We start from the raw sequence: 27,849 nt of genomic DNA, 5'->3' as shown, positions 1-27,849 counted from the left end.
AACTCCTTAAGTTCTAAAAATCTCTCGGTAAAACATCCCTAATTAACTATTAGTATAATCTTAAGATAAGCAACTTTATCATATGGAAACTCTTTATAGAGACTCAAATCTCTCACCTGCCACATGAAAAAAACCCATAGTTCCTTCCCTAAGATAATCCATCCAAAGATTAATGATGCATTGATTGGTTTCCCTCTTGAAAAAACTCATAGAACTGATGAACAAACTAACTGAAACAAGTAAAACCACCAGGCAATAGTAATTTAAAGCCAATGCCATAGCTACACAAGTTTGAATGCAAATGGTGAAACAGCTCAAGGCCTTTCTAGTTAAAGTACATAGCATTTCACTCAATAAGCCAACATTTGCGAGCACTTACATAAGTATAACTAGCTGTCATCTTTATAGTTAATTTACATTTTCCATTATCAAATTCTGATGTGTCATTAATCTCTAAAAAACTGGTTTGACTCTTCCTAGGTAGCATAAACAATAAGAAGCAACTAGCATTTTTTTCATAGATTCGGATTTTCTAATTGGCTAGAGTATGCTTTGTAGTGAATATCAAGAGTCTCTCAAACAGAACTCAGAAGAAACCCTTCTAATTAAGATATTACTGTAGGAGCAAGTGTACCAACCAAAAAAATAGTTTTAATATAATATCTAGCTTGTCCAAAGCCAGTTTAACTACTAAGCACAAAATTTCTTGTTAACTAGTTCCACCAAGTAACATTATCCAGACCCAAAACTTGAAGGAAAGACAGACCAATGTCATACTTTTCCAACTTGAGAGTAACCATTAACCAACATATGCTTTGCTTTTCTGTGAACAAAGCAAAACAAACTAGGACCTCCCTGAAGTCTGAAGTCTGAAGCCTGAAGCAATGTGTATATACAACAGAATAGACAACAATATTTGCGGTCATTGAGTCGTGGAATCAGCCTCTTGCAGAAATGCAAGCTAAGGTTGTCGACATTATAGCACGCCCTTTTTATCATACCCAATTGCTGGATAAGGCGAAGTCATGAAATCTGAATGAGGCTTCCCCAGCTGTGTCTCTCTGAAGCCTAAGTCGCGAAAGATCACTTGGCTCAGAAGCTTCAGAAGGCAGTGGCAGTACCTGATTTTCATCCTGATGGCGCGCCACTTGAACTTCAGGTGGTGATGGCAACACAGAAGGAGACAGAGCCCTGAATCTATTGCTTGATCCACTCGAAGTTGCCAATGCTCGGTCCCAGAGGAAGACATGTAGGTGAATGGGAACTCTGGTGTGGCGGTGCAAGGAGAGCTTCTGGCTGAGTGAAACAGTGTCATAACACCGAATGGCTCCGGTGGAAGACACCATCCATGGAAGGACTTTCTGATTTGACACTCTTGAAACTACCAACAACCTAGAAGTATCTGTTGCTAGCTTGTACAGGTCGCTGAGCCCTGACCTTGTAGCCGGTCCATTCTCTTGATGCATGACTGAAGAGATGAAAATAAACCCCTGAACATTATAGACAGAATTATTATTAGCTATAACTTTAAACAACATCACAATCTATTTAACTATATTTGGATATATCATTTAATTAAAGGTAAACAATAATCGCTTATTCATAAGCTTATTTGAGAAACTGATTGAAATCAGTTCAGAAAAGAGAGACCTCTTCTGTACGACTAATGGCGAATCCAAGCTTTGTGTCTTCCTCTCTGAGCTTTATCTCAACGGACAACTCTCCTCCTACTGGAGCATACCATAGGCGAACCGCTCGAACAACGCCTATGTCTATTCCGTGGTAATCCTCAAAGCCATAGAGGCTTACATTTGCCACGTTAGATAAGTCAGATAAGGAGCCTGCATTGACAGTGGAAGAGGCTGTTTCTCCAGATATCTGTCACAGAAATAAAAAGGAAACTTCAAATGTCAATTTGTAAAATCAAAACCAGCAATTAATAGGACAAAACTTCTCTCAATAAAAAAAAACTGTATAGATTTGGTTGGATTCAAGAATATAGGATGATGAAAAATATCCAAAATTGTGTTATTCACTTCCTTAAGGTCAAGTATATTATTAGAGAGGGCAACAAAAGGTGTAACTAACACCTAACTTTATCCCTTTTATGAACATTTGTAATAGTCTTTCTTCCTTTAAAATGTGAACTCAAACTAAAGGCAAAACAAACATCATGAGACTGTCAAGAACTTAACTCTTCAAACTAAGTTTCCATATAATCATTACTATAGAGTTATAGTTTTTTAATTATAATCTTTAGGGCTAATCACAATATTTCCTAATCTGATATGAGAGATATAGTTTCTACTACAGCTTAAGTTGATTTGCAAAAGCTAAACCAAGCACACTTTAAAAGCTGATCAAGACTATGTCTACCTTAATGTGAGTAAGGAGTGGTTGTTTACCTTAGTAAGTAGGGACTCAGTTTGAATATTCATGAAGACAACAGGTACCCCTGAAGCTTGACCTGCATTAAGCCATGCATTTGCCCTGGCTAGGGTGTCCTCCAGATCATTGTACTTTGAAGCTACTCGATCCGAGGCTTTGGGAAGGAGTAATATGGAAAGAAAGTTGCTAGAATTGGGAACTGGTAGCATCTCCTGCATCCTCCTCTCCCATGGATATGAAACATATCCATCTTGTAGCTTGGTCCTGGTTAGTTCATTTACCATCCTAGTGCTCCTTGAAGCTGCAAATTGCAGATACAATCAGATGAAGAAAATAAAGACAATTGCAATTCCATTGTTGAACAAATAACAGCTCACAATAGCTAACACATGCAGAGATTAGGTTGAGACTCACGATTTCCGTTAAACTCAACACAAATTCACGTTGAACTCAGCGTGGCGAAATACTACTTCTTCGATCCATGTTACACTCAATGTGGGAAATTCTACATTTTCCATTAATACTTTGATATTGGTGAAATCACATTAACGTTTGCATTAACGTCAAACCAAACATACACATTTGTGCCACAACTTTACATAATAGATTATCAAAAGGGGCCAAATTAATCAAAGTTAGGTGGAACAACAGTCCTTAATCCTCATCAAAATCACCAAATCACTAGCAGCAACGAACAAGTTGACTTCACAAGAGAAAGTCACGAGTTTCTCGCACCATGAAGCATGAAAAGTTCTAGCCTTTAATAAAATATCATATACTCCTTCACGGGACTTAAGTTCAGACAAAAGGTTTCCCTCGGTCAATAATCTCAGAAATTAGTTCACACAAAGCAAATTAAGTGGTTTGACGGAGCATGAGAATGTGAGAGAAATTATTGATTATGTGTTGAAAAAGGAAAAGATAAATAGGAAAAATAAAATGTGAAAATGATGTGATAGAAAAAAATGAGTAGCTATGTATATGGGAGGGTTTGACAAAAAAAAATCGACAGAGACATATTAATCTTGGTCTTGTGGAGAAAAATACTAAAAATATACATTTTTCATAAATTAAAGAAAATAGAAGCAAATGATCCATGTTGATTATTTATCCTCTTATTCTTGCAATGAATCATTATCTTTGTCATACCATAAATATGCATGACCAAAACCTTAAACATGTACATTATTAACCCACTTGGAATAAACTTATGCTACATAAATATCTAACTTGTCATTTTAGAATTTAGATTATGAGATTAATGGATATGCACTGTCAGTGTAAAGAAGTTTTACACTGACATCTAATCACATTATGCCACATAAGATTAAGTAGTTACAAATCTTTTTAATTTTAATTAGTAAATTAATAAATTGCTGATGTGGCGGAAATCAATTGGGTGCATGTATAAAACAAGTTTACACTGTCAGTGCATCTCCTATTTTCTCTTAGATTATATGGTTATCTAGAGTTTTACATCATTCATACTAAAATTTCTCTTAAATGTTATTTTTACGCACTTTCTTTTCATAATTTTTTTCACATCACATCACTTATTATACTTTTAATTTTTCTCTCTTCTAATATAGGTCTCATAGGGTGTGAACCTAACATTTTTGTTAATTTATGTCTTTATGATATTTTCCTAACAGAAAATAGAGATGCTATGAGAATAAAATTTCATACTCAGATACACATTCTAAAATCACTTCCACCTCGTGAGGATGAGGATTGGAGATAAAAGAGAAAAACAAGAACATAAGAACTCCACGTTACCCACTTCTAATGATTAAGAATCTAGTTCTTAGTTCTTAACTTAAGAATTTTTAGTTCTTAATTTAAAAACTCACCTCTAAGAACTAGCATAACATTGGAGATGCACTAAGTGATGAGATGGAAAATATAATAGTGATAAAAAATAAGTAAAAATGACATTAAAGAAAAAGTGAAGTATGAACCAATATACAATTGAAGGTGTTGGCACACGTGTGAAAGGAACCTAGAATGGAAATGGCGGGTGATAACTGTTCCTAACGCACTCAAATATTTTAGAGACAAAAAAGAAAGCACGCAATCTCAAAAGTCAAAAAGTAAGCACAGACAATGGAAGAACGTTGAAGAATACTAGAATAGAGAGAGTTATGATCATGTGATAGTTGGTGTAAAGTTGTACCTTGAAGCTCAAAGCATTCCGCTTCGTACCGATCCACTAACCCGACAACATAATTCGGGTCAGAAATCGACCGAAGAACAAGCTGCTTCTTCCCGCCGGAGTCGTTAGGGACAATACACGCCTGAAGCTCCGCCAACTCGTCGGGACCTCTTCGGACGCGGACCATGATCGACGTCTCCTTCTTCTTGTACGCGTCTTGGAGGATCTTCTGTACGCCGCTCTTGCCGCCCTTGAACGGCGACTTGAACCGGATTAGCGAGTTCACGGAGCCTCCGATCCGGAGCTCCTCCACGATGTCGCCGGTTTGGAGCATGTCGCCGGTCCATTCGTCGGCTTTGGAGCTTCCTTTGAGACACTCGATGGATAGTACTCTCGGGTCTCGGGTCGGGGAGTCGGAGCTGCTGCTTTGTGATGATCTGTCCATGATCATAGTAGTATTAGTTTCCCGGCAGAGCGCTCGTTTCGAATCGAGGACTTGTTGGTTGAGTGAGATTTTTCAAACCAACAAACCACTTAGGAAACCGGCGGATATGTTGGATGAGAGAGATTTTTCAAACCAACAAACCACTCAGGAAATCAGCCGATAGGCGGCTGATCAATCACCAAATCACAAAAGAAGCTCTGGTTTTGGTTACAAAGGAAGGAGGAGGAGATAAAGGGAGTTGATGATGATTGTGGGAATTTTGATGAGGGGTGGTGGTGGTGTTGTTAACTGTTAAGCAATGATGAATGATGTCGTGTCCGTGAGAAATGGCTTGCTTCTATACACAAAACAATTGAATAAATAGTATTAGACAGTACTATCAAGATGCAAAAATAGATATAAGATAATGCAAGGTCAAAGAATCTGTCGACGTAACCTCAAGGAAGGAGTTCGTTTAACCGAGCATAATAGAGCCTCGTATCTAACAAATTAGAGGTTTGAACACCACTAATTTCTATAAGGAGAGGTAAATATAAGTCTTGTAGATTCGAACCTCACATACCTAATTGAAATAAGGTAAATAAAAGTTGTGTATAAAATATATTTTAGTCCAATAATTTTTTCTATCGGGGAATGAGATAGCATCCTCACCCTGAATTTAATTTTTTTATCCAAAAAAGAATCTTTCGATGGATAGTGGGAACATATTTCAGTGACTTTTTACATTTTACATTTGAAAATGTTAATAAAATAATTATCTAAGGCGTATCTACAAGCAATCCATGGTTTGTGGAAAATTATAAGATCCAAGCTACCATGGGGTTCTAGAATTTGACCAACTTTCTTTTAAGACAAGTTAGTATGCTTGTACAGCAAAGTTGCAAATATTTTTTCGAATTTCAGGATTAAAAAATGAGATTAATTGCACTTTAGACCCTACTATATCACAATTATTCCATATTCTTTTATGCTGAAATGTTGTAATTCTCTCTCTCTCCTTTGAATATCTATCAAGATCATATAAACAATATTTCTCTTGGCATTGTTAAGTGACATGAGAGAATTCTAATCTCTATTTCTCTTTCTATTATATATATATATATATATATATATATATATATATATATATATATATCAGTTTACCATCTTCTCTTCATTTTTTCCCATTAAGATTTTGCTGTCTACCAATATTAACTTTTCTCAAAATTAATCCCATCTAAACAAAGGTTTTCTGATCATTTTCCTCCCACTAAAACTGTTATTACCGACTCTTTGTCGTATTGATTGACATTTTGTATTATTTATGTTTTCTTTTTAGATGATATCATGGTTGTTGAACTTTTGGCTTGGTTGGAACTTGGAACACTACACCCCACTTTATAAAAATGTAACAAAATTAGACTATTGTTTTTAACTTAATTATTTGTTTGTTTGTACCTTTTCAGATTTATTAGCAAAAGGACTAAGAAAGAAAATTATTAATACTAACTTCAATTAGAAAAGTTTTCTGGTAAATGGGAAAGAAAGAACTTCACTTAGAAAAGTTGATTATACAAAAGATATTTGAATATACAGAGATTAGAGGATATAAATATTTAACAAAATAAAGAAATATCTAAACAAATTTTTTTAAAACAGAAAATGTGAGCTTGTTTAATCATGCAAATACTTTGGATTTTTCTCTTCTTTCTCAACTTTTTCTTGTACCAAATGAGATAAAAAAAAAGGAATTGTAATTTGTGTTTTCTCTAATACATCCATATACCGCGGATATATCGGCTTGTCAAACTTTGAGAGATAGTGAGTCGCAATGTGTATGGAGGCAGCTGCCTTCAAGTTTGATTGCATTTTTGTTTCTTTTAGTTTGTTTTATTGGTTTGTTATTTTCCATTTGTAAAAAAAAGTGTCAGAGAAAAGGCAAAAGCAAGTGGATTATTTTATAATAAAATTAGGAATTATTCAGTCATAGAATTGATTTAATTCTTGAAGCAAATGATTAGGAAGTTGATTGAAGAAAACATGAAGAAATTAAGAGCGACATTCCATTCAGCGCGCACACAAAGAAAAGATGTATTCATACGTGGACTGACTTTTCGTTTTGGGTCCACTACTGACTCTGACTAGAATGAATGGAAGTTTCTAAATAATTTGGACCAAAACAAAACAGATCCAATTTCAATTCGCAGCCCACAGCCTTCTTCGTAGTTACGAAACATATAGTATATAATATGTACGTCATCCAGGTGATGCTTTTTGCTTTGCAGACCTAATAATTAAAAAAAAAATCCAAGTTGTCCCTTAAATAAAAAAGGGTTAATGGTCAAATTGGTCCATGTATTTGTAGTGAATTTTGATTTTAGTCCCTCCCCGGAAAAAACTAACCGATACCTCCCTGCAGTTGCACGCATTTTGGTATTAGTCCTCACCGGAGGGCAGTGCTCCTGCGAGTGTTGACGTGGCTTTATCCATGTCATTTTAATTAAATTTTAATTTCCACGTATTTTTAATTTCTAATTAAAAAAATTATAAACTGAAAAAATCAAAAACTGAAATTTGAGTTAAAAATGGAATAATGTTACCTACACACCTCTCTTTGAGGTGGAAGAGGTGGAATGAGGAGAGAGATAGGAAGAAAGAAAAAAGTAAGAGAGGGAAAGTATGAGATGTGATAGATGGTAAGAAGAGAGAGATAGAAACAAAAAGATGTGAAAATAAAGTGTTTTAAAAATGAGGTGTGTATATATCATTACCGTTAAAAATGCCTATCAAAAAACAAAACCCAGTTAATTTTCATCTTCCTGATCAACTTCATCTTCTCTTTCAAAAACAAAAAAAAAATTCTTCTTCTTTCATCATTTCCAGAACGCTTCTTCAATGTTTTTCATATTTCCACCACCACATTTTGCTTTCATCTCAGCAAATAAGCAACTGAATTTGACAAACCCAAAATTAAACATCACTAACTCGGAAATAACATCACCATCCCAGAACAAGCAAGTAAAAACGTTTCAGGAATAATCTCTTCATTCAGCAATGGCATAATCCAAAAACAGAAAATGCAGCATAAACCATTCTCTCAAGAGAGGGAAATGATGACAACAAGAACCAAAAAAGAAAGAATTGAAACCCATTAATCACCAAAACCCAATTGAGAAACACATGAAATTGATCACCCAGAAGATCAAAATGAATAAAGCTTGAACTTTTAACCCCAAAGCCCACAAACGATAAGAAAGAAAGATGATGGGTGGAAGCTAGGACCTTTCCACCAAGGTAGATCTTTTCCATGTGGACCGAAACAGAATCATGGGTTTCTGCCACCCCCACCCCCACCTGAAATCTCAACCGCAAAACCCAAAAACCCCAAATCCACCACCGCCACCAACTCGTCTTCACCACCAACCTCTCCCTCGTTTGGTGTCTGGGTTCGCCTTCACCCTTTCTACAGAGCCTAGAGAACAGACGGAGGAAGGAGGAGTTGGTGAGAGAGAGAGAGAGAGAGAAACCCCAACCTCCATGAGACCCAAAGCCCCAATCAGCAGCAAAAGTTCTGAAGAATGTAGATGCGATTGTTTATGGGTTGGGCTGGAGGTTGAAGAAGAGGCTGGTGAAGATGAAGAGTGAATTAATTGACGATGTTCTAGTGTGCAGATTCTGATTTTGGGGTTATTTGGTTAAGATTTATGGGTTTGGGTTAAGAAGAAGAAGGAGGAGTAGGAGGAGGAAGAACAAGATGGATGAAGATGAAGATGAGAAAGATGGATGAAGAAGTAGAGAAGAAGTAGATGAGAAGGAGAGGATGTATGAAGATTGAAGAAGATGGAGTTTTTTTTTTTACGGTCAATATTAGTTTGGTTAGTGTTATTGGAGTTTAGATTTTTTTCCGGTAATAGGATATTTTGTTACTTTTGTTTTTTTTTTTTTTAATTTACTTTTGTTAGTTATTGATAAAGTCATTTTGTTATTTTTTAAATTAAATTTTAATTTTAATTATACAGGTGGAAAATGCATTTAATTAAAAATGATGTGGATAAAGCCATGTAAGCTCTAGCTTGCCACTGGGCACACTTGCCGGAGCTCCGCCCTCCGGCGAGGACTAATACCAAAATACTTGTAACTGCAGGGAGATATCGACTAGTTTTTACCGGGGATGGACTAAAATCAAAATTCACTACAAACACAGGGACCAATTTGACCATTAACCCAATAAAAAAATATTAGTTACTATTTCATTCATACATTCATACTTACACTTTCGTAACTTGAGCTTTTGTAAATTGTTATTTTCTTCTGTTATTGGACAGGTCTCGACTCACAATGGCGACGCGACCTCTATTAGGGGACCTAGCGACCTTGGCGTGCCTGGACCTAGTGCTAAAGACGCACTTCGTCCTTCTGCACTGCAAAGACTCGATGTCTTGCGGGCATGTGAACAAGTCTCGCCCCATAAGGGCGGGGCGACCTTCCTTCAGACGACTCTTGACTGAACGAGGCGAGATGAGCCGCTAAGGCACATGACTGGATCCTGAACCTTTGGGTTTGTTATTGGACTGGTCCCACCCCGTATAGCCTGAGAGACAGTGGCGGAGCCAGGACTTTTGTAGAGCCTGACAAGGTTAAACCTAAATTTAACTGCTCACACCTGACGTCTAAACTAAGGTTATGAATTGCGGTTGTGATCGCAGTTGTAGGTGCTGCGGTTGCGGACATTGAGGTGTTGCGATGTGAATCTCAAAAAGTAAAAATTTATATATAATTATTATAAATCTATTATTTATAATAGTAGATTGTTTTTTATATTTTATTTCCTTTCAAAAAATACTTTAAAACTAAAAACAATACAATGACCCTTATAATAATTTTAACTAAAACATTCAAACATATAAAGTATAACAATGCTTTCATACGTGCAAAAAAAAAAAAACAATGCTTTCAATTTATCGAACTCTAGAATTGTGACACTTGAGTTAAAGAAACAAAAGAAAATGTTTGATGTACCGATAGTGTAAAGTCTTTTTACATCATCAACCAATCAGATTTCTTAAATGTGGGAAAATATAATTTTTTTATTTAATTAAATTGAGTTACATGAGAAACTTTTGAAATCTAATTAGTTGATGATACGTCAAAATAAACTCAAGAAAAAATGCTTTCATTGTCTAAGCATTTTGAATAAATATTTTTAGTTGCTCAAGCTAGGCTTGTCCTTTTTTATCAATTATTGAAGTATTTCATTTAAAAAAGAGGCCAAGGCCCAAAGTGTCAAATACAAACGAGGAGAAAAAAGCTGAAGCTACAAAGCAAAGCATAAGATATTTTGACAAAAAAAAAGCATAAAATATGAAATAAGTGCCCTGCCAGCTGTTAGAATGCAATCTATCTATATATATATGTAAAGCTCACTTAAGCTATAAGTATTAAAGGCATTAAATAATGAAGTTAAACAAATTTTTATTCAACTTTTTTTTTGAAGTTGTTTCAACCTTTAATCTCATATTTTAAATTAAATATTGATATTATTTAAATTTAAATTTTAATTATTAATTACTACATGAGGGAAATATGTAAGTAATAATAATAATTTAGATTGACTAACTTTACACTAATAACAATATTACATAGTTAATAGTAATTTTTTATACTTCTTTCTAATTGTAAAACTTTCTAATTTTTTATATATTAAAATTAAAATTAATTTAATAATAATTATTCATCATAAGTTGAGGAATTTTTAAAAAATAAACTTATTACTATTTTTTACACCACCTACTAAAATGTAAAAGTAAAAGTTACTTTGAACCTTTGTATTAACATTTTCCTTTGTATTAAATAAATTATATTAAAATATTAAAAATGAATAAAATTGCCTAAGTCATTAGCTATTCAAACACCTACTAAAATGTATAATTCAATTGAAATTTTGTTATAAATACACCAAAAAAAAAAATCATTTGTATTATATACATTAAACTAAACTAAAACTTGATTAATAATATTTTCAAATTAATTAGTTATTCAACTACCAACTAATTTTCATGTTTGTTATATAAGGTAGAATAGAACATGACAAAAGACTCCTGAAACATAACTCTTTAGTTCTCTAACAAAGTGTGGGAAAAAAAAAACGAAACAAGACACTCTAATAAACAAAAACTACACTTTCATTTCAAGTAGGGAGGTTAATACGAGATAGTGTAATGATTTAATAAAATATTTAATTAGATACAAAAATATTTCAAAAAATATATATTAGTCATAGTCATTTATTTTTTTAATTCAATTATCATAAAAAATTTATTAAATACATTAAGCAGTAAAATCTTCCTACCATTGTAATAAAATAAAGGAAGCAATAGAAAATTTCTTTGTAATTAATATATTAAATAATAAAATTTAAAACTGAAAAAAATTGTATTGTCCAAAGTAATTCAACTACCTAAATTGAATAATAATGGTCATAAACTTAAAAATTGACATGAATTTCGCATTAGGGAAAAATAACAAAAATTAAACTTGATTAATGACAAAATAATGTTATCCATAAAAAATTTAGATAAAATAGTGTAAATTTTAAAATGACACTATGAGGTATTTACTATTAACTATAACGTAATGTTCAAAAAAAAAACTATAACGTATGTGTGTTTTATTTGAAGAAACAATCTCAATATAATTTTATGATCTTATTACATATTAGTAAAAATGATTTTGAGCAAGCTTAATAGAGAAAAAAAGTTATGACCAAAGTTGAATAAATATAAATTTATTACATAATTCTTAATCTATTTAATTTATATCTTATTATAGTTGAAAAAGATGAAATTACTTTATTTTTCTCGATTTTAACATGTGTAAACCTATTTGGGAAATTATGATTGCCCTTTTCAGAAAATGACGTTCTCCGAAAAAAGTATAAAAAATGGTAAAACAACTTTTCTGATGGAATTAAAAACTAATTGCTTAATCTTTTTTTCAAATGGACTGTATTATTTTTCACATTATTAAATAAATAAATAATTAAATTTATAAAAGGATCTAACATGTGTAAACCTGTTTGGGAAATTGTGATTGCTCTTTCCAAAAATCGACTTTCTCTGTAAAAAGTACATAAAATGGTAAAACAACTATTTTGATGGCATTAAAAACTTATTGCTTAATCTTTTTTTCACATGGACTGTATTATTTTTCACATTATTAAATAAATAAATAATTAAATTTATAAAGTGATCCAATGCTGATTATTAAATATTAATTATTAAATTCGAGTAATATTAATTATTTATAAAGAAAACTCCAATACTATTTATTGAAAAGTCTTTTTTTTCAAAATTATTGAAATAATGAACACAATTATTATTTTTTATTTTAAAATAAAAACTATTTTAACATTTATGTAATAATTTGAACTATAATCATTGTTATATAATGTTAAAAAATGTTGTAAATAAACCCGTGCAACGCACGGGTATAAATACCTAGTGCATTGAGTAAAGTAAAGTAATCAATAATAGTAAAAGCACCCTCTTATTCTGAAATTTTTCTATTGCTCCTAGTCTGATCTAACTAAGAGAGAGAAATAAAAATCACGACCCATCACACCAGGTCATCTTATACAATTTTCTTTTCAGTTTTCACCTTCCTCCCACCTACCCATGCACCTCCCTCAAATCTCATGGCCAAAATCAGTTTCAGTTGCCCAAAAACCCCTCCTCCTTCCTCCCACACCCCTCCCACTCAACTATTTTTGCTATTGGAGCCAAGCTCTGGAGCCCGGGCAAGCGCCCAGGGTCGCCGGGCGGTGGCTCCGCCACTGCTGAGAGACCCATACCGATGACCCCTGGCAGGACTACGCAAGACGAGTTACTTTGTGAGCTGGTCTTGCCCCGTATAGCCTGACGAGATCCATACAGATGACACCTGGCCGAACTAAGCGAGACGGGTTACTCAGGCATGTGGCTAGGATCTTTGGGTTTATTACTATCAAGGCCCAACAAGTCAAGATTAAGGCCCAAATGTAATAAATTTAGGTTTAGGGTTCAACCCCACTATAAAAGGCTGACCCCGTTCATAATAAATTAGGTTCTCTCTTGAGCACGATGATGACTACATAGACCCTAGATCTAGGACCTCCATGTTCATTATGAATAACACTTTTAAAAATTAAAACATTCAATTTACGTCTATATGAAACCATTAACTTGGTCTATACCCAAGTCCAACTTTCAAAAATATTACATTTGTGAAAATAAATAGCCTTAGTTAACATGTTAACCAATAATTTTGGTCTTTAAAAAAATGTCCAACATTTATTTGCTAGAAAAACATTATTATTATTTTTTGTCAAAGATGATTGGATTAACTCCCAAAGGGTCGTTGAATGACACTTACATCATGTGAGAATAAGATCACAAAGAATGATATCTCGCAATGCAGCTAGGTAAGACAATTATAAAGTACAAAGCATGCCCACTCTATCGGATACATCAAGCTAAAAACATGAAGTAAAAACCCCACAAAGCCATTAAAACCCCTAAACTCCTGTAATTCAAAATACAACCAAACCAGCTTCTAAGCAAAAAGCATTTTTTTTAATATTAAACCGTGCTTCAAACTTTTACAACCCATTCGACTCTGTCGTGGCTACATATTGTGCATCTTCCAAGAAGGTCATCGCAGCTTTGGTGGCAACAATGAAGTCTTGGTCGCCGTCATTTAGAACACAGAAATGAGGAAGAGGTTCTTCTACAAACTATCCTAAACTGACAGAGGAAAAGAAACAAACAAACAAGGAGATAGATGGCGCCCGCAACGGTGGCAGTGACGGTGACATGGAAGCAGCTGGTGTTGGCGGAGATGCAGCGGATCCGATGGCAAAACCACCAGTGTTGGTGGAAACAGTGGCAACAGACGATGGTCTTAGTAGTAGAGAATTATGGTTGAGGTAGGAAGTGGTCGAACTAGCGGCAGATGTGGCGAATGCGCTTGTGGCGGAGGAGGACGTGATAGAGGATGTTGAAAGAGCAGTGGTGGCGAACGAAGGGGATGCAAGGGCTACCGCGGTTGGTGGTCGCATGTGATGATAAAGGAAAAAATTGGCATGGAGAGAGGGAAGGAAAGAACATAAAAGTAAAATCCTACCTAGAGGATAGAAAACTCTCACACCGAAGAGAGGAAAACTCCCACCATGGAGAGCGAAGAAAGCTCAAAAAGGAGAAGAAAAGGCTCTAGGGGCAAGGAAACCCCCCATCCCACCCCTGTGGAGGAGGGAGGGAGGAGAAGCAGCACACCAAATCTGAAACCCTAGCAGAGGAAATTACTCTGACTATACTTCAACCAAGCATTCTTAAAAAAAAAACATTATTGAAGGTTGTGAAAATACAGAAAGCCCAAACCTCTTTTTGTGGAAAAGCTAATTTGTCTATTGATCAAAAATAAAAATAATTTGTCTTCACTCTTAGAAAATTTCTAATCATCGATTCAATTTGGGAAAAATATTATCAGGCAATGGAAAGCATTGTGTAAGCTAATCAGTTATGAAACTTAATACATTTAGGCTACAAAGAGAGTTGAAACTTTTCTGTAGGTAAATACAATGACATTTTCCCAAAAATCTTCGGTAAATATTACTGATAGATTGTTAACCGTCGAAAGGTCGTCGTTAATTTCTCATTACTGACCGTTTTACAACATTAGCGATGGTCTTTAATCGGACAATTCGTGTTTTTATTGTAACGAAATCTTTATTTTCAATTCAACTTTAATATTTATCCAACTTGAATTAAATTGTAATCATTATGTTATTTATACTTCTCTCTTTTGATCCTTAATTTTATTTACTTTTTACTTTATTTCTCATAACTTTACTAACATATCCACGATAATATTGAATTTCTAATTTATATTTCTATTGTAAAAATTTAATAAATCAAATGCATATTAATTATACATTTTCTTAACTAAAACTAGTAAAATTATGGGTTAATCCTCTAATTGGTCCCTGTGGTTGTGTGACCGTCTGAAATTAGTCCCTCCCGTAAAATCTAAGTCCTCGTGTTTGGAAAGTGTGTGGAAATTAGTCCCTCCGGCGAGGACCTGCTACACACACTTTTTCAAACACGAGGACTTAGATTTTACGGGAGGGACTAATTTCAGACGGCCACACAACCACAGGGACCAATTAGAGGATTAACCCTAAAATTATTTATGTATTTTATTGATTTTGAAAACTAAGCCTTAATATCTATATATTAAACGTTACACGTTTTATTCAAAAACATGAGATTACAGAGTGCCTCATTCTCAGCGCCTGTTGCAGAAATAAGAGTGTTTGCAGAGTGAATTCTTAAGGTGGGCGACGAAACGGTTGACACCATCGACGAGGCTCACACCACAATTGAGATTCTGTCAGATTTGTTGATTGGACAAGGTCCTTATCCTCTTCTTGAATTGATTAATTTTGCTTATCCGGACTTAGTGGCGAACTTGGAAAATGATTCGTACTTCCAGGAAAGAACGATTCTCGCCCCGACCCTCGAGAGTGTCGAGCAAGTCAACAACTACATGCTGTAAAAGCTTCCTGGTGTCGAGAGAGAGTACTTGAGCTACGATACCTCGTGTAGATCGGATGAAGATTCTAAGGTTCACGCGGAGTGGTTCACCTCTGAGTTTTTAAACGACGTTCAGTGCTTGGGAATTCCAAACCACTGATCGAGATTGAAAGTTGGAGTTCCGATCATGCTTCTTCGAAACATAGACCAAGCGGCTGGTTTGTGTAATGAAACTCGGTTGAGAGTCACTCATCTTACTCGGTATATAATTGTTGCAACTGTTTTATCAGGAATTAGGCTGGGTAAAACAGAGTACATTCCAAGGATAACCTTAACGCCTTCTGACTCTGGTCTTCCCTTCAAATTCTCTCAAAGGCGATTCCCGGTGACTTTATGCTTCGCAATGACTATAAACAAGAGTCATGGTCAGTCTCTTTCTCATGTGGGTATGTACCTTCCGAGGCATGTGTTTACTCATGGACAACTGTATGTCGTTCTCTTGAGGGTGAAGTCTAGAAAAGGGCTGAAGGTGTTCATTGTGGATGAACAAGGGGTAGTTTCGACCTCAACGCGCAATGTTGTCTACCAATAAGTTTTTGAGAACATATGAGCGGAAACGAACGCGCATAATCACGTTCACTGTAGATTAACTTAGCTATTGTTTATTAGACACCGTAAAACCGTCCCCTTATATGTTTTGGAGAATTTGAGATTTCGTTATTAACCAATCTTTTTATTAGTTAATCAGTCGTTTGCTTCGCAATTCAGACTCTTCTATTTCATCTTTGTTTATTAGTTATTCAACCACACAAATTTCAAACAAGTGTTTCAATTTAAGACTTATTCACCACTTTGCATAGCGTTTCAGACTCTTCTATTTTAATTTGTCGTTTAATATGTTGGCAAAGCCTTATATTTATGATTTGTTCTATTGCCTTTATGTTTTTGTCCACTTTGATTACTATTTAAGACTCTTCAATTTCATCTTTGTTTATTATATTTTAAATAATCAACGTATTGATTCACGTATAAAATACGACAAACATATTCCCCGTGCGAGTAAAAAAAAACACTAGTTTAAATCATATTAGAAAACACTAATTTATTATAAATTTATGTTTTAATATTGTGAAAATTATTTTCTCATTCATTACACACGAGAAAACACTAGTAACTAATTGACGTGGTAGCTAATGCTTTTTCAAATGAATTTAACATTATCTAAAGATGTTTTTTTATGCATAAAATGGTAGAACGGAAAGATTATCTAAAGATAGTAAGAATTATTTTAAAGGAACTGAATTTGAATATGAAATAAATTTAGAGAAATTAATCAAATATCAAAAAAAGTAAATTATAAAAAAATAAAATAAAATATGATTTTGGTATACATTTTAATTTAGTATTAACAATTAATATGAAATAATTTTAATACAATGCGTAGTGTATTTAAAATTTTCAAATCAATCGTTGCAACGTTTGAACCATGAACTGGATGCATATATCCAAAAGGCGCCTCATCCGCTATAAAAAAATTGTCAAATATCATCCAGTACAAATATCACCTGTAGGATTACTTTTCTTTCACAAACTAAGAATTATCTCTACGAGTTCATCTTCATCTTTGTTAAGCAACGAAGGTTTGTCTTTTCTCATCCAAGTCTTGTTATTTGTATGAAATCGCCACTACTACAATTTATCGGATAAATTCTCTTTTAGTCATTTCTCGTACAGTGATTTTAGTTTTGAGTTTTATTTTATAGACTTTGTACCTTTTTTGCTTATATGAAACAAGAAACAAGAACTGAAGATTGTATATTTTTGGTCTCATACTCTCATTCCATGCAATTAGAAATCACCATTCCTCTCCAAGTGAGATTAATTGGTGATTATATTCCTTGTGAAACAAAGTTCAAAGCTTGAAATTTTACATCCCTTCAACTCTCATTGACAACGATCGAGGCTAGCTAGCTAGATTTAATGTATTGTTCTACTAGCTAGTATCAATGTGTGTCCTTTTCAATTCAGTGATTAATTTTTGTAGCTATGTATCTTTATATTTGATGATATAATGAATTATACATATATGATTTAATTTAACGCCATTTGAATGATTTTCATTCCATTTCACATTAATTCTAGCCAATGAATATTATTAAGATTCATACATGTAGACAATTAATGGATTTTCATGGCCTTATATTTGCAGGATGGACGGGAATATGGTGAAACTCACAAGACCAGACTGGTCTATGATGCTATCCGAGATCCTAGAGCAGATTTGGAAGAGAATGACAATTCCACATCAAGCTCAAGTAAGCACCGTGTGCAAAAAGTGGTATTCTTCTACCACCAACAAGGCTAGCATTTGGACTCCGGATATCCCTTGGCTCCTTGCTGATGAAGACAACAGTTCACATTATAGGCTTTTCAGTGTCATACTTGGAAAACCCTTCTTTATCCCGAAACCATTCACTCCTATGGATTATTATGCCTCAATTATCGGATCCTGCAAGGGATGGTTAGTCATTGAATCTGGAGATGAAATATTTATTCTGAACCTCTTTTCTAAAGTTCGTATTGATCTCCCTCCAGCTATGAGCTCAAAACCTGGTATTCGCGTGTCAACACCTTTATTTTTCACGATGTCGACGTGTGCCATGTTGAATCCCATCACCGTTGCAGGTATCACATTTGATTCAAACCTAATTTGGTGCAACATTGGAGACAAAGAATGGAAAGGCTACATAAGCAATGAAAAATATGGTAATATTGCATTTCACAATGACAAACTTTATGCCATTAACAAAGATGGTAACAAGGTTGACATATTCCGTTTTGATAATGACAAAGATGAACTCATTCACCATGATACTATATGTGCTACCATCCCAACTGTGAGTCTATCAGATACATTCGATGTTTATTTGGTGGAGTCTAAGGGAAATATTTTGGTTGTCAAGAGATACTCTGACACTGTAAGCATTATTGACAAGACCATTGGCTTTGACATTTTCAAGGTACAAGAAAGAAGTACTAATGGTGATCATTCACCCCATCTGCTTGTCAATGTGGATAGCTTGGGAGATCAAGCCTTGTTTGTCAGTGATTTTTTTTGTGAATCTCTTTCGGCTAACAATTGTCCACAGCTTCGAGGAAACCGCATATACTTCATTGGCGACTTTGAAAACGGTTATCAAGCTGAATTAGGAACCTTTTTGGTTGATGAGGCGAAGATCGCTAGGGAGTTAATTCGTCAGAGTTCCGCCAATTCTCCCATTTGGCTCTGGCCTAGGTATGCATTTGAGTGTGACTGCAAATGCCATCCCTCACCGCTGTGGAGGCCCGTATAAGGATCGTTAATTGTTGTTACTCGGGTTTGGGGTCAAGTTCATTTCATTCATTCTGCATCTACTGCTGTTGAAGATGCCCCTCCCTCATGTGACTTGTGAGATGATATTACTCTTATGATTGTTATTTAGCTCTCTTTTATGCAAGTTTCAGTTTCTCATCATTCTGTAATGGTTTTTTTTTTAATCTCTGTCCTTGCAGGACGTTTTCATGTTTCATTAAAGTAAGGAATAAAGGGTGCATACTTGGATGCCCACAAATTCAAATGAGTGTAGGCTACAGGAGTGAAGTGTACCAATAATCTTTTTCCATTTAATATGTCATGGATAAGTAAAAGCTGACTAGATTCTTTTTTACACTATTTACGTTATCACCTTTAGTTTACTTCTTAATATTTACCTCCATAAATTAAGTTTTTAACCACAATTTTTTTAGATAAGCTAGGGTGCCACCCATACATATACACAAATGTCAAAGAAAATACAAACCTAAACAAATCAAACCCATAACACTTATGTGAGCTGCACATACTTCCTCTTCTACACCACTACCCATTACTCAGGAACATCATCTTCTCTAACCCAACCTAAACAAATCAAACCCAAAAAACTTATGATCTTCATCTTCTACCTCTATCATCTTCATCATCTTAACTCAGAAAAAAGACTCATTTAACTGGAAATATTTTTCAGATTGTGGAAACAAAACACAAATTATATATATTCAAAATAAAAGCATGGAACACTCGATTCTTAAATTTCTATGCTACATTGTCACTAAATCCTCGTTGTAATGTCCTTTTAACATAATCGAATATTGTTATAATGGTAATTGTTTGGGCATTGTAGAAGATAAGAAACAAATCGGAATCATAACATTAGAGAAACAAATCAAAACAATCCCATCCTCGTTCGAAGCCCATTTATTCCTGATATTCAGAGAAACAAATCAAAACAATTTTGGCGAGTATCATCAGCCACCACCCCGATTCTCTCCTCTGAACCAAAGAAGAGGCGAGATCGAGAGAGAGAGGTTTCTGGGTCCACCGTTGTTACCATTGTGAGATACCAGTCCTGGTCTCGTCGCTCACCGTCACGAGCCCAGCCGCGCAGCGCCGCCTCCTTCGGTTTCCCCTCGATCTCGTCCCTCACCCTCTCCCAACCCAGATATGATACCAGATCCGGTCACAGCCCAGATTTTTGGCACAAGTGTGGAGAGAGGAAGTGGCTCAGAATTTCTCTTCCCATCTCATCAACAACAACACCACCGCCAATGCACCCGTGGGAGACTCATTCGTCCTCGCCGCCGAGAAGCGCCGCCGTGCTGACGATGGTGACGGCGGAGAAGTCGCCCCAAAGAAGCTGATATCGTCGTAATGAACAGATGTGAAAGAATGTCTGAAAAAATTAACATGTTTATATTTTTTCACCTGATAGAAGGACTAAATTCCTAACAAACGTAAGTTTTGGGGTTGGTTTATAATTAAAATAAATTTATTGGGTTGATTCGGAGTTTTAAAAAGTCCACAATTTAATTTAGCAATAAATCCATGTGTAATTATCCTACTGGTACATGTCACTCCTGTAATTAACCCACAATTTTTTTTTGCTTGTACAGAGGAAATGCCTGAATAAAGAGTTTAATTTCCCAATTCAAAGTTATTGTTCTAATTTGTGTGCAATCTATAAAAGTTGGTCATAGAATTAAGCTTCAGTGTACTTGATGGATTTCACTTTGATAGAAATTTTGTGAATTGTAAATATTGATGTAGATATTGGATCATCCTTTATAGCTATCTAGGAATGTTGTTGACCGTGTTTTAGAACATGTCACAAGCCTAGCCGTTTTGTAACGAGTTTTGTGCATAATAAAAGTATTATGGACCATTTAGCTGTGAATTTGGCCCCAAATCGTAGGGCCAGCCTCAAGTCACTTATCTTGGTCCTAACCCATTAAGTCCCACTATTAAGGGTGGGTCATTAAGCCTAAGCCATTTAGGCCCACTAATGATGTGGGCTAGTATGGTCAGTCTCAGGGTCAGCCCACATCTATTATTTTGATAGTTGACCAAAATATTGATAAAAAATAATTGACCAAAAAGTATTTCTTCTTTAATTTTTTATTTTTTCTACTATAATTTTAAAATAAAATAAAAAGTAATTCCAACATTTTGCTCCTAAACCCTAATTTCAATTTGAATCAGCGCCGACCTACCCAACAAGATGTCGACGTAGAACGACCAGCCTGACTCGACGTCGATACGCCATGAAACCTAAGATCAGCTTTAAACCAAAAAATCGGTCATAAATCCCCAAAAATTTCCCAACCTCAAAAATCGACCTAAAACCCCAAAATCAGCTTGGAAGTAGAGTTGTCAATTTGGCCCACAAACCCTAGCCCAACCCTAACCCACATGGGTTAGGGTAAAAAACCCCACACAAGAAAAGCCTTATGTGCCCAAATGAAAGCTCTACTTTTATCATATATCTTTTCAAGTTCCTTTCATGTAGAGATTAGATTTGTCAATGATTTCATAAATGAGCAATTATGTGATTCTTTAGTGTGTATTTTGTTTGGGAGAGATGCTCATATTTTCAAGGGTCAAATGGTGTCTCTTTGCTTATACATTTGTCAATTGTCATAGAATAGGACCATATTTAATTATGGGATAATCCTCTAATTGGTCCCTGTGGTTGTGTGGCCGTCTGAAATTAGTCCCTTCCGTAAAATCTAAGTCCTCGCGTTTGAAAAGTGTGTGGAAATTAGTCCCTCCGGCGAGGACCTGCTACACACACTTTTTCAAACGCGAGGACTTAGATTTTACGGGAGGGACTAATTTCAGACGGCCACACAACCACAGGGACCAATTAGAGGATTAACCCTTTAATTATTTATATTATGACTTCGATTTTTGGCCTTGCTCATGGATTTTCAAAAGGAATATCCATTACTCATGTTATATGCAGAAATTATACATCGCTTTCTTTCATGTTTGAGTTTCTTTATCGCTTATTTTCATTTTCTCTATTCTACGAACCCGGATTTCATATACCTTTCTTTTCTCCCTTCTGGTTTTATGTTTTGCTCTCTAACGCTCTCATCTATTTAATGGACTTAGATCCTCTAGAGTTCAAAAATCTTGATCCTACTAAGTTATTTGACTCGAGCCAGATTGTACTACTATGCATTGTCCCCCCTCATGAGTGTTTAATCCATTTGCATACCAAGTGCTCAAACTTATTTAAGATGGTTAATTTTTTGCGTGGTTTCATATAACTTTTAATGAAGGGAAACACCGAAGCATACAACACTCTCACCACACAACCTTGCACGACATGTCTATTTGTGATTTGGAGTCAATGATTTTTTATTTTATATGTTATTTAGAAATGTGATTTATGTGCGTTGCACCATGTCGTGCTAGAGTGCGTGTTGCATCGTCATCGTTAGTGTGATATAGTATTGTTCTTTAATGAATCAAATTTCATGACAAAAATAACCTAATGTTGGGTTACTTTTGTCATGAAATTTGATTCACACACGTTAGACATCATAAACATGTTGGGAATTACAAGCAAGAATGGAGAAAGGTAATGAAGAAGGTGGAGAATTGACAAACAATGAAAATAATGAAAATAATCTGAAAGTAAAGTTTACTTCATAAACTGGTTATATTCATGGAATGCAATAAGTTTTAGTGTTTTACTCATGACAGAGTCTAAGTTTTACAACATTGCATTAGACAACGCTACCTATATTTGAATAAAATCCCTGCTGCGGCCATAAGTAATTTATCAATCTAAACCATAATGTGCCAAAACTCAAGTAAATAATTTATATCACTATACTCCTCTGGCATATTTACTACATCCTATTTAACACTATTTGATCCCGCTGGCTAACTGCATAACATAGCGAATCCTTTACCCTCGACCTGCGTCCCATAGCAACCTACAATGAGAAATGAAAATGAATGAACATATGTGAAAGTGGCCACTTAGTGAAAGATAAAATCAAAACAAAAATATCAAAATAAAAAAAGCGTTCATTGATGGCCATAGTTGAGGGCATGGTGTAAATTTCTAGCAAACATGTGAAGAAATTTGCTGCTATGGAGAATATGTTTATACCATACTTGCAATGTTCTTAGTTCATTAGCTTCAAATTCAACATAAAGATGTCCGATAAGCATGTGTTTGGGTAATGATTGAGAGTGTAGTGTGAATGGACTTCCCACTAGATCCTTATGGAAAGCATTCACTTTTTTTCTTGAAAAGCATTTGTTTGCACTGATGCAAACCGATAATGCAGCAGACTCTAAATGGTTGAGAATTAAAAAAGCAATGAAATGGTGCATTTTTGAAAATTCTTCTACAATTGATTCTAAAATCGTAATTAACTCAGTGGACAAGCTAATGTGAGTAACTTCTGCCTTTCAAAATTGATTCTGAAGAAAAAGAAGTTGATCCAAACATGCTTATAGAAGTTTTAACACAAGCGAATAAAATTCTATGCTTTAATGTAAACATTATTCAAGATTACTTACTCATTACTGTACCCATCTCTTAAGTGCAGTTGCACTCTTAGGTCCATTAAGAGATCGTCTTCTACTCTTTTTCAAGTCCCCACGAGCTGACAATTGCTTTGGACTTGAAGAAGAAGAAGCAGCATTAGATTTCCGATTCATTGAAACCTCTTTAAGAGGACTAATGGATCGCGATTTTGTTTTTGAGCGGCGTTCAAAGACTCTGCCTGAAGAACTGAAGACTTCTGCTGGCATAGGTATCTGATCAATCCCGGAAGCAGAACCCTGGTTCGAGACAATGACATCAACTTGAGGATCTTGTGCCTTGTTAGCAGGAGAACCATCTGTATCAGAAGATGAGGGACTAGTGGTGCTATCCATATCATAAACGAGGTTATCTCTCATTTGCGGCAGTGGGCTGCAATTTGAAGTACTAGCAGAGAAGGAGGCTCTACGGAGTCTTGTAAGTTGCACAACCTGAGGTCAATTGTGAAAAAGCCAGTTGTAAAAGAAGCATTTCAAATTGATGGATAAGGAACAGTTCTTTAACTCTGCTTTCAGTGCTTTATAGAGTAATCAGTAGTGTTATGTGCTTATTCCATAGCAATGCAAATTCAGGATTTGGTTTCTCATCATGCAATATATATTCAAGTATCTAACAAAGGTTGTGTTAGACAATCAACTTAAATACCTAAGCTACCAACCTGGTGCATCTCAATTTTTTATATCTAGGATGAATATAATACCTTTTGTTCAAGAACCACCAAATCATTCTTCAATTTAGTAATTGTTGTATTCTTCCTTCGTATAATGTCTTCTAATTCAGTAACCCTCTGTATCAAATAGTAGTTGGAGTAGTGAGTGGATTAAACAAAGAGAAAGAGAAATTCAAAATTCTAACTAACGAGAATAAAATGTAAATAAGTATTACCTTGCTATTAGCAACTTCAGAATAGTTCAGCTGAGTGGTTAGCTCTTTAATTGTCGTATTCTTCTCTTCACAGTCTCTCTTAAGATTATAAATATCTTGTTCTACAGCCAAGTTGTTCAACTGTGGATAAGACAAGTCACAAGGCATGACAAAGTACCAAAAAGAATGAAAGGAGAAGCATATTTGCATATAATAGTTAAATGATGGTGGAACTTAAGAATATATAAGAAAACCAGAAAAATGAAGCATTGCCGAAAGTAGGTAGAAATAACAAGACAATTATAGAATTTCAATTAAGCAGAAAATTTCAGTCCTCTAATTGTACTGAGTACTCTGCACTCCTTCCATTCATATCATGACACATACTCCATGTATGGTTAGTTATCTTTACTTTTTAGTGGCGCAACAACATAATTAAGCAATTGCAATTAATTAATTATCCTGGTTCCAGTCAAAGTCAAGGCTGTGGAATGCATACAAACTACAAAAATGTTTGATCAGGATGATTCATGAGAACTCCATTTGAACAAGTTATATATACAGTGACACATGACATGGTGGCGGAAAATCAGATTGATGCTGTACTTATAATAGGAAAATCAATATCAAGATCAGCCTTACAAAAACATTACAATAATGGGTTCAACCAAATTGTAAAAAGACCAAGAAACTAATTTTGTCAGAAAGAACAACAAGAAGTTACTACTACTAATGTGTTTGGAAGAGTTTATGACTTTGTGCTTATACAAGTGCTTGGGTAAACTTATTAAAATAGCTTATTATAAGTTGTTTTGAGTTTATTTTCATAAGCAACTCCTATTAGCTTGTGAATAAGGACTTATACCTAGCTATAAGCTAATTTAAACTTATTTAATAAACTTCTCAAATTAGCTTATGAATAAATGTTTATGTAATAAGTGTTTACTGTCATAAGTGCTCGATTAAGCTATTTACCCAAACTGACAATGCTAGATAAGAAGCGGTGTACAAAAGAAATGTTGGTATCTTTGCTCATTCATATAGGAACCCAACAAATGAGTGAAGAAATTTGAAAATAGTACCTGGATATCAGCTGCAGATGTCACACTTGAAGCTAAGTCTGACAAATCGGACATTCTTCGCTCCTCTTGCTCTTCATTACTGCAAGGCATCTTATATTGGAGCACCTCATTTCCACTGGAGGCTCTCATAGCAGAGGCATCCTGCTAATCAAGTCAATAAGTGATCAAAATCAAAACCAAGCTGTTTAGTATTGACAGTTATAATAGGCCACAAGCACCAAAAGAGTTCTTACCATGGATTCATTAAAAAAGGGAGAATGCCGTTCGCAATGCCAACAACCACAATCAACAAACTTAATCTTCTCGGTGCCGAAAGCTTCATCATCCAGTTTCAGTTCACTATCCTTGATGGCAGCTGGTGAGTTTTCTTTAGAAGTGTTAACCTGCTCACAAAGATTGTCCAGCTTCTGCTGCATGCTTGATAGCACCTGGTCCTGATAAAATGATGAAACAAAGCAAAATTGACCCATACATACAAACTTTAGAAGAATTAAAATCAAAGGCATGCAAATTTAAAACTAAATTACATTACATTTGAATTGTTGCTTCAAAATGAAAGGGAAATTAAAGAAATTAGATTTAGGTATCAATTTCGAAACCCGAAACGGTAACGGTGTTCCAGTTTTCTTGACAAACAAAATGAATGCAAGCTGAAATTGAAACCCTCGAATAAATTGCAATCAAGCATGAAGAAAAACAGAATCAGAGATGCATTAAATTGAGCCCTTACTCTGAGTTCAACGGACTTCTGAAGGTACCATATCTGACGGTTTTTCTGCGACTGAGCGACGGCGGCGCCTATGACGGCGACGATGAGGAACCGGTGGATCGGAGGGAAGAGGTCCCAGGCGAGGGCTTGTTCGGAGGTTAAGCCACCGCGGATGATTCTCGCCGAGCTGGCTTCTTCGGCGTTGATGAGCCGTCCCTGGAGGGATATCCATGCCACTGGCGAGACAGGGAGGCTCTGCCGCACGAAGGTGGCGGAGAGGCGGCGCCGGCGGGAGGAGAATGGGGCGATAGATACGAGGCACGGTGGTGGTGGAGGTACTGCGCCACCGTTTGCGTCGTCCATGGTGGCGCGTGAGTGATTCAAAGGGCAGGCAGAAGCAGAGGCATTGTGTTGTTGGTTCAAATATTTGAGTTTTGAGAGGGAAACCAGTGAGTGAGCTGGTGTTTGTGAATATTGGTTGGACTTGGATTTGGGTGCATACAAAACTTACAACCCCTAAAATTTTCTCTTTTGGTATAAAAACAAAATACACAGAGACAAATTTGTCAGTAAAGGTTCTTTTTCAAAATTTATATGTGGATGGATGATCAAGTTTTTCTTTTTCTTCATGTATAGATATTTACCACAATTGATAATTTGATTAATGATTGACTACCCTCTCCTCCTTAATCTAGTACAAACCTTTAAGTTTTTTTTCTTCTTCTTTAAAATGTTTGGGAAATTGTAGTTGTATCTCCCAATAAATAGTTTTTTGGGGTTTCATTGTGAATAATATTTGCTTTACAAACTAAATCATCTCCAACTTTTGAAATAAGGAAGAAATGTTAGAGAAAATTGTGATATGATATATGATGTGATAGAAGCCGGAGGGAAAGATAGAAAGAAAAATGAGTGAAACTGAGATGACAAAAAAATTGAGGTGGTGAATGAATCATTACCAATTGTTGATTACATTTTATGTAAATTGCTTAAATAAAAGGAGTTTTTCTTTTCTTAATTACTGCAATCAATATATTTAGTGAGATATTTATTAATTATCATAGAGCTCATGCCGTTTAGTGCACTGATCGTGAGGTGAATAACTAGTCTCACAACTACCGACTATGAGATACATTGGTCAAAACAAAAAAATTATCATTGTACTTTCTTCATTAATTAGATAAAAAATGTGATATTTTACATTACTACTAACGACATATACTATCGTAAAGTCACCAACCATTTTTCGTTAGACTCAATCGTCAGTAATTCAATCCATTAGAGCGATTATGATACTGTTCATTTTACACACGATCAAAATTGTCGATAATTTAGTCCTTTTATAGATAACCAACAATTGATTTTTTTTATAGATAAATGTCCGTTGGTAGTAATGTTAATAAATTAGTTCATCATTAAGGTTTGAACCTCGGACCCTTCAACTTTCATCTCACTCAACCCTATATCCCCTAACTCTTACCACTTAAACTAACCTTCGAGCACAATTATCAACAATTGGTTAGTAACTACACCACACTTCTCCTCTCATGATTTCTACATGTTTTAGTTTTAATTTTTTTAATTACTTTCAAAAAAATTGTTTTTCTGAAAATCTTCGTTAAATTCATCTCAAGTAGTAAGGGTGGATCAAGTACCCGTAGATTTCTTTTTCCTTTTTTTTTGTCGCATAAAAGCCTATATTTCTTTTTTCTTTTGTCAACCTTGAAACTCTTGTCTATT

General features: G+C 35.0%; 3 protein-coding genes across 4 annotated transcripts; 1 reads left to right on the top strand and 2 right to left on the bottom strand.

Annotated features, from left to right (window-relative positions):
• Positions 1–586: 586 nt before the first annotated feature.
• On the bottom strand, positions 587–5,346 carry LOC130744314 (uncharacterized). Its single transcript, XM_057596502.1, has 4 exons — positions 4,562–5,346; positions 2,406–2,689; positions 1,651–1,878; positions 587–1,490 (listed from the first exon to the last, which is right to left on the bottom strand). Exons 1-4 carry the CDS (start codon positions 4,989–4,991, stop codon positions 996–998), a joined length of 1,437 nt encoding a protein of 478 aa, XP_057452485.1. The 5' UTR covers positions 4,992–5,346; the 3' UTR covers positions 587–995.
• An 8,467-nt stretch (positions 5,347–13,813) lies between these two features.
• LOC130744420 (F-box/kelch-repeat protein KIB1-like) lies at positions 13,814–19,184 on the top strand. Its single transcript, XM_057596606.1, has 3 exons — positions 13,814–13,926; positions 17,742–18,827; positions 19,085–19,184. The coding sequence occupies exons 1-3, from the start codon at positions 13,814–13,816 to the stop codon at positions 19,182–19,184; spliced, it is 1,299 nt and encodes a 432-aa protein (XP_057452589.1).
• A 3,351-nt stretch (positions 19,185–22,535) lies between these two features.
• LOC130744310 (uncharacterized) lies at positions 22,536–26,629 on the bottom strand. 2 transcript variants are annotated; one of them, XM_057596498.1, is made up of 7 exons: positions 26,131–26,629; positions 25,634–25,834; positions 25,401–25,544; positions 24,340–24,459; positions 24,155–24,241; positions 23,430–23,885; positions 22,536–22,834 (listed from the first exon to the last, which is right to left on the bottom strand). In XM_057596498.1, the coding sequence occupies exons 1-6, from the start codon at positions 26,470–26,472 to the stop codon at positions 23,433–23,435; spliced, it is 1,347 nt and encodes a 448-aa protein (XP_057452481.1). In that variant the 5' UTR covers positions 26,473–26,629; the 3' UTR covers positions 22,536–22,834; positions 23,430–23,432. The 2 variants fall into 2 exon arrangements, with proteins under 2 accessions (XP_057452481.1, XP_057452482.1); XM_057596499.1 differs by having other exon boundaries at positions 25,401–25,541.
• Between the last annotated feature and the right edge of the window lie 1,220 nt (positions 26,630–27,849).

This window comes from Lotus japonicus, chromosome 3 (assembly GCF_012489685.1).
Source record: "Lotus japonicus ecotype B-129 chromosome 3, LjGifu_v1.2".
NCBI classification, from domain to species: Eukaryota; Viridiplantae; Streptophyta; class Magnoliopsida; order Fabales; family Fabaceae; genus Lotus; species Lotus japonicus.
The sequence above is the reverse complement of the archived record's forward strand: the minus strand, read 5'-3'. Positions and strand labels throughout refer to the sequence as shown.

Bases quoted from the DNA above. Each gene is read 5' to 3' on its own strand.
- LOC130744314 (XM_057596502.1), bottom strand. From the start codon at position 4,991: ATGATCATGGACAGATCATCACAAAGCAGCAGCTCCGACTCCCCGACC. The intron at 2,690-4,561 runs GTACAACTTTAC...TGCAATTTGCAG, and splicing joins GGAATGCTTTGAGCTTCAAG to CTTCAAGGAGCACTAGGATG. The intron at 1,491-1,650 runs GTCTCTCTTTTC...TATAATGTTCAG, and splicing joins CCATTAGTCGTACAGAAGAG to GGGTTTATTTTCATCTCTTC.
- LOC130744310 (XM_057596498.1), bottom strand. From the start codon at position 26,472: ATGGACGACGCAAACGGTGGCGCAGTACCTCCACCACCACCGTGCCTC. The intron at 25,835-26,130 runs GTAAGGGCTCAA...TCATTTTATCAG, and splicing joins AGAAGTCCGTTGAACTCAGA to GACCAGGTGCTATCAAGCAT. The intron at 23,886-24,154 runs GTATTATATTCA...AATTGACCTCAG, and splicing joins TGGTGGTTCTTGAACAAAAG to GTTGTGCAACTTACAAGACT.
- LOC130744420 (XM_057596606.1), top strand. From the start codon at position 13,814: ATGGAAGCAGCTGGTGTTGGCGGAGATGCAGCGGATCCGATGGCAAAA. The intron at 13,927-17,741 runs GTAGGAAGTGGT...TTATATTTGCAG, and splicing joins AGTAGAGAATTATGGTTGAG to GATGGACGGGAATATGGTGA. The intron at 18,828-19,084 runs GTATGCATTTGA...CTGTCCTTGCAG, and splicing joins CCCATTTGGCTCTGGCCTAG to GACGTTTTCATGTTTCATTA.